The sequence below is a fragment of the Quercus robur genome, chromosome 11 (assembly GCF_932294415.1).
Source record: "Quercus robur chromosome 11, dhQueRobu3.1, whole genome shotgun sequence".
NCBI classification, from domain to species: domain Eukaryota; kingdom Viridiplantae; phylum Streptophyta; class Magnoliopsida; order Fagales; family Fagaceae; genus Quercus; species Quercus robur.
Window position 1 is genome coordinate 23,549,972 of NC_065544.1, and position 6,386 is coordinate 23,556,357.

Genomic DNA, 6,386 nt, shown 5'->3' on the forward strand with positions numbered 1-6,386 from the left:
TGAGTTATAAATACTGTTATTCTAGATTTAAGTTAGTCATGTTGTTTTAAGTGAGAAAAATTGTATTGCCGCATCTTATATTTTCTCTTGAAAACAGTGAAATCACTGTAACTCCGTAGATGTTAAGCAAATTGCCGAACTAAGTAATTGATTTCTTGTAAAATAGGGAGACTGTTACAAATATAGGAATAATAGTCTATTAACAGGAAAGAATATTGTGCCACACAGACTGTCCGCAGTCCATATAAACCACTTGTAAATATAGATATCATGTTTCCAGATTTTAAAAGAATCATCAATCCTATGAATGGCCATTATTATCAAATTACAAATTCAAACCAAATTTTGAGAATGGAAGTAAATTTTATCCGAACAACATTTATTATCAAACACTACATTATGAAATTTGCCATGTTAAGCAATCAACTAGCATAGACTGCTTTGCTTTGTTCAAAATCCAACCGAAATTTAGAACAAATCTCACCACTTAGCAACAATTTCACATACTCCTTGTACGTTATTTCAATGTATTTAGGTGGATGACTTTCATTGTCAACAAACTCTGGTGCTGGCCTTATAACTGTGTCTAGCGATGGTCCATGTGGCATGGCTATGGATATTCTTGTAGCTTTGTCATTGGCAAGTGCCTGGTGTAGAACACCCTTGTATTTGCCATTGCTCAAAATCTTGCACGAAACAATATATTTAGAAAATTTTGATGAATTCAATAAATTGTGGTTAAATTTTTTTTCAATTAGTTAAATATTAATTAGGCTTGAATGTGAAGAACATGATATGCAAAAAAACCTAAAGCCAAAGATATTAAGATAAAAAAATTATTTACATACGTATGTATTTACATACACACACACATATATATATATATATATATAAAATAGAGAAAAAAGAAAAAAAAAAAGAACTCTTGTAATTGTGTCTCCACTTCGTTGTTACGATCATCAACCCTATTTTAATTTCTATTAACTCACAACTAGCCATACTTAATATTACGAACTAAGCTATTTGAAGGGTTAATACTTCATTTTGGCCATTTAGGCAATTAGGTAATTCCCCAAATCGAAGAAATCTCCATAATTTTTTTTTTTAAAAAAATTAAAAAAAAGTCAACCCTAATGTGTATGTCTATTAGGTACACGGTTCCCATCACCAATCCCCTTTTTATTTTTCCCAATACTCTTGCATAACGAACCCTACTTAATATTAGAACTAAGCTCTTAAACATGATTGACTCTTTCTTTTGGGTATTTAGACAATTGCGTTCTATCCTAAATGGAAGACAACAATATAATTTTTGTATAATATTTTGATAAATACTTATATGACAGTTGTTGAGGGCGATTTGTGAGAGCCCAGGCAGACAGAAAGAAAGCCCAATAATGAGGGCAACAAGGAATTGACAAAATAGATAGTAAAAAACCATTAGGTCCAAGCGGCAGGAATAATGGATCATAGGCCCAAGAAATAAACAAATGGGTCTTGAAGGAGCAAGTGGGCTCAAAGAAGCTCGGAAAGAAAGAAATAGCATCCCATGGGCAGTGTATGAGAAAGAAAAGTGAGAAAGAGCTGCCGCAGGCCCAAGGCAATGCAAACTAAGAGAGTAAGGGGTTTATGGCAGGCCCATGAACCCCAAAGATGAGAATAAGGTTATTGGGCCAGGGAAGCCCAATGAAGTTAGTAAAAAACCCATGGGAGTGTGGAATTAGCAAATGGGCCGAGGAAGCCCAAAGAAAGTAAACGGGCCGTGGGTGCCCAAAGGAAAGCCCAAAGGGACATAGGAGCCCATAAGTAAAAGCAAAACAGTGGCCATGACAAGCCACTGAGAGAAGGAATAAACAGCTGACCCAAAAGGCCCAGCAGGATTAAGTTATTACAGCAGAAATAATAGTACTACGTTGCAAGAAATAAAGAAAATCGAGAGTGGGCCAAAGAAAGGTAAGACCCATCATCAGACAAAATCCAGCTCTTGAATGGAGTGAGAAACCAAAGAAAAGCCCACATAAAAGGTCAGAAAACATGGACGGAGAGTCTCTAGATCATGGTAAACGCATGAGCAGCAGGCAGACTTTTGAATATATCTGAAAAGAGAGCACGCGCAAGGCCCAGGCACCACCAGCCTATACCCAGCCAATATGGGACGCGGTGGGGCCATGGGCTAGAGGTAAGAGGTAAAGGGGGTATGGTTTGGTGGTGGGGAGAGGGGAAAAAATCTATTTTGCGGCTCTTGCCCAAGCCTTTTTGGGAGGTACGTCATGCTGGGATGACAGATCACCCAAAGGAGGCAAGGTTCAGGGGGGAACCGTTAGGTGCATGCCTTGAGGGAAAGAGAGAGAAAGCATTTATACCGTGATAGGAAAGAGTGCTACGGTAGACTGAGGAATGAAACAAACCTGCCTTTGTCTGGCAAGGGTAAGTGTCACACACCTTTGGTGGTCGGCAAGTACGCCCAGACCAGACAAAAGGCGGTTAAGGGGCAAAGTAGTAAAAACTGGCCACGGCAGGCACTATAAAAGGACCTTTGCCGTGCCCTGAGAAAGGGATGGAAAAACAGAGCATTCACAGAGTAAAAAGAAAACAGAGTAAAAGAAAAGAAAAAAGATAAGAAAGAAAACAGAGAAGAAAAGAGAGGAAATTGAGGAAAAAAGAGAGATAGTACAATGGGCATGCACCAGGAGGTCGGTTTCCCTCTCTCCCCCTTCAAATCCTGCTCTCTTCCAAAATGTAACAAGGATTCCTTTTGGGCAATAACCATTTAGGTCCGACTCCTTCAAAACCATTAATCCCCACAGCAGGATCTTTTCCTGGGAGATTATTTGCATTGAGAGGAGGCGTTCTCCCCTCTTTGGCTTTGCTTCGGCGGACCAAACTTAAAACTTGATTTATGCCCATTCTTAATTAGTTCATATTATTTTCTTTCTCCTTTACTTTCTCTGTAAATGACATTATCACGACTGTAATCATGTTTTATAAGTAGGGATTACTTGGCTATTTTATTTAAATAGTCAGAATACTCTGTTTTTGCTATTGTTATTATATCTGCCTGCCGTAACTCATCTGAAACAGTTCTGCTTGCCGTAAGCCTACTCTTGGCAGACAAGGCATAGTTTGTGCACAAACCGGCCCAAGTTGAGTTATAATTGGACCGGCCCCAACTCCCTTACTCAGAAACATTCGGGCCCATTACCGCAGGAGGCAGCCCAGCCCAACGCACAATACGCAAAAAAGGCCCCTACAACAGTCTAATATAAAATAAATATTTAAGGGACCAAAATGAAACCAACCATTCACAATTGAATCACCCAATAATATAATTTACTCATAAGTTTATTTCATTTTTCTTTTTCATTTTATGACTTATATAAAATTGATGCGAAAAAATCTTTTATTAGTTTGATTTTAAGTGAGTCCGTACTTATAAATGTTAAGGCAAATGAATGTTAATTTAATTCTTAAATTTTTTTATTAGCAATAAAAAGAATAGAAAAAATATTTAGTGAACGATAAATAAACAAGAAAATTATCACCTTAAACCTAAAATTTTATTAAACCAACCTTACTAGTTGCTTATAAGAAAACAACATGGGAAAAAAAAAGAAAAAAAAAAAAGAAAAGAAAGAAAGATACCGAGGAGATGGATAATTCATGGGGACAAGTAAAAAAGGAGTTGTAGATGCAAGACAGAATGTACCTCCAAGTGGTCACCAATGTGAGCAAAAAGTGCATTGGGAAGGAGATTGACATTAATCCATTTTCCTTTATGCTGTATTTGAAGTCCAGAGATTCCATTATCCACCAAAAGGGTTAACAGACCATGGTCCGAGTGAGGGGGGATGCCAATTGCTCGTTCTGGCTCTAGACAAACTGGATAAAAGTTAGCAGCAAGAATTTGTAAACCCAACTCGAAATTGGAGGCCTTCTCTATGTAGCTCTCTTCCAGCCCCAAGCTCTTTGATATAGCTTTCAGTATTACTATCGCTACTTCTCTGTTTCTTTTGCTTAACTCCAATGCAATCTCACTGTGTCAATAACAATAGAGATAAGCCATTCATTATGAATTGCATATAGGCCATGACCTGATTTTGAAATTTAAATTGAAAAAGAAATTTATCAAAATTAAAAGATGAAAAATTCTTAGCTATGCAAGATTTACATTATAATACACAAAATATTTACAATGTTCAATGTAATATTTACATAAACAGTACAATCTATAATTACTGAAAATATACTATATACGTCCTAGCAAGTATTTAGAACCCTTAATACAATGTTTTACAGCTAAGTTGATTTAAACACTAAACTAATCAATGGTCAAAGTGTACATGACGTAGCAAATTTCCAAACAAACCAACTACACTACACAAGCATGGCAATATAGAAAGCTGAAGGAAATATAGAGAGAAGCAAGCAAAACACACATAACACCAAAAGTGTTATGGAAGAGGAAAACCCAAGCACAGGACGTAAAAACCTCTCCCCTGACCACTCGTCAAAAATCTCCACCAAGAAAGGTAGTTACAGTACATAAGGACACTATGAACCCTCCAAGCCAAATGCCTTATAGAGATCGTGCAACTTGCGACCTGTTCGACCCCTAAGGTCGCGAGATGGTCGTGAGGTGCACGATTGCACTCTCATACAAAGACTTGACACATGGACTTCACGGGCATCTTAGGTCAGGAGCTGGTTGCCTCTAGGCTACAAGATCTCTAGTTGATTCAGTCTTCAAGGAGAGGATTAAGTACACTATCCCAACTCACATGAAAATCCAGAAAACAATACGTCACCAATAAAATGCATTACAAATAAACTTTTGTCACTGAATAAAGCTAATATAAAACATGAGTTCTCAATTATGAATTACCCTTAAAATATATGATTATTAATACCTTAGAGTTTAGAGCTGAATTTTTATTTATAATATATGATATGATTTAGGAGGTTAAATCTGAAATGAAAAGAAATGTACCTAAACCCAACAGGTTTGTTGGGTGAGTGAAATTCAGGATATGTGTAGAACTTGAGATGATCTCTCCATAAGTTTACTTTATCCATTGAAGGATTAAAACCAGTGCTACACCTGATTGGATCCATAACATGATTTCCATGAAACTCTTGCTTCTCTTCCTCTGGCAGGTTGCAAAATTCTTGAAACACTTCTATCATTGCCTTTGTCAGGCTCTCTGGCACACCGTGATTAATCACCTATGACAACCCTCGTCAAATCTCAGTAATATGCAACAACTTTAGACATGTTAAAAAATTTAATAGAAAGCTCAAGACAGTTAAATTGTACCAAGAAGCAGCCCCAATCTGAGCAGGCTTTGTTGAGTTGATGGATGACTGGGGACTGTTCTTCAGGACTACCGGAAACAAGAAGAGAGACGTCAATAATGGGGATTGAATCTTCTGGATCATCAGATATTGGTTCATCATGGAGATTATGGGTGAAGGTGTAAATCGAAGTGAGGGAGGAGAGGCCAGTTGATTCTACTAGTGGTTTGACACTTGTTATCTTAGGTGGATGAACAGGTGATACCTTCAAGGTTTTGGTATCAAGTGGAATTGTTGAAGCCATGGAAGAGCAGAAACGAGGAGAACACAAGAAAGAGAGAGAGCTAGCAGAGTAGCCGTGTACAATATTGTTATATTACGTATAAGCTATAACTAGGTTTATATAGACTTACCTTGTCCACATTGTCAAACAAAAAGATAAATAATCGATTGATATTAGTAACACCAAAAAATTATACATAAACTTTACAAATTGATACTTGAGGCTAATCACAAATAAAAAATGCTTTATATACATTTTCCTATACATGGTTCACAAACTGAGTGACAATAAATGTGATCGGTGGGTTTCAATAGTAAAATAAAAAAAATTTCTAAATTACTTTTTGATAATGAGTAACACATCCATTTGTAAAGATTTTGTAAAGATTATGTTGTAAAATCTGTAGTATCCCTAGTTGGGTATGTAGCAGGGAATTAATTTATTTTTATGACTATATAAACAAGAACAACTTACATATATAATCATGCATAAAGAAGAACACATAAAGAGTCAATAAGTAACAACAATAAACAAGAAGAAATCTGTTAATGGAATTGCTGAAGCCATGGAGAAACACACAAGATAAGAGGAAGCTAGCTGAGTAGTCGTGCACAATATTGTTATGTTTTGTTTAAGTCGTAATCATTTATATGACTATATATGAGTAATTTTAGGATCACACATTTTTTTCATAATTATCCTATGTGATAAATAAATTGTAACTAATTGCCTGTCACTTTTCCATGAATCTACTACTAAAAAACTACCATATCAGTGTTGTGATAAAGTTATGACAAAAAAAAAAGTGTGA

General features: G+C 36.3%; 1 protein-coding gene across 1 annotated transcript; it reads right to left on the reverse strand.

Moving 5' to 3' along the window:
- Positions 1-401: 401 nt before the first annotated feature.
- On the reverse strand, positions 402-5,596 carry LOC126704860 (2-oxoglutarate-dependent dioxygenase 19-like). The gene is made up of 4 exons (XM_050403852.1): positions 5,315-5,596; positions 4,988-5,223; positions 3,707-4,034; positions 402-686 (listed from the first exon to the last, which is right to left on the reverse strand). Exons 1-4 carry the CDS (start codon positions 5,594-5,596, stop codon positions 423-425), a joined length of 1,110 nt encoding a protein of 369 aa, XP_050259809.1. The 3' UTR covers positions 402-422.
- Between the last annotated feature and the right edge of the window lie 790 nt (positions 5,597-6,386).

Bases quoted from the DNA above. Each gene is read 5' to 3' on its own strand.
- LOC126704860 (XM_050403852.1), bottom strand. From the start codon at position 5,596: ATGGCTTCAACAATTCCACTTGATACCAAAACCTTGAAGGTATCACCT. The intron at 4,035-4,987 runs GTACATTTCTTT...TTATTGACACAG, and splicing joins AACAAACCTGTTGGGTTTAG to TGAGATTGCATTGGAGTTAA. The intron at 687-3,706 runs GTACATTCTGTC...GTTTCGTGCAAG, and splicing joins ACATTGGTGACCACTTGGAG to ATTTTGAGCAATGGCAAATA.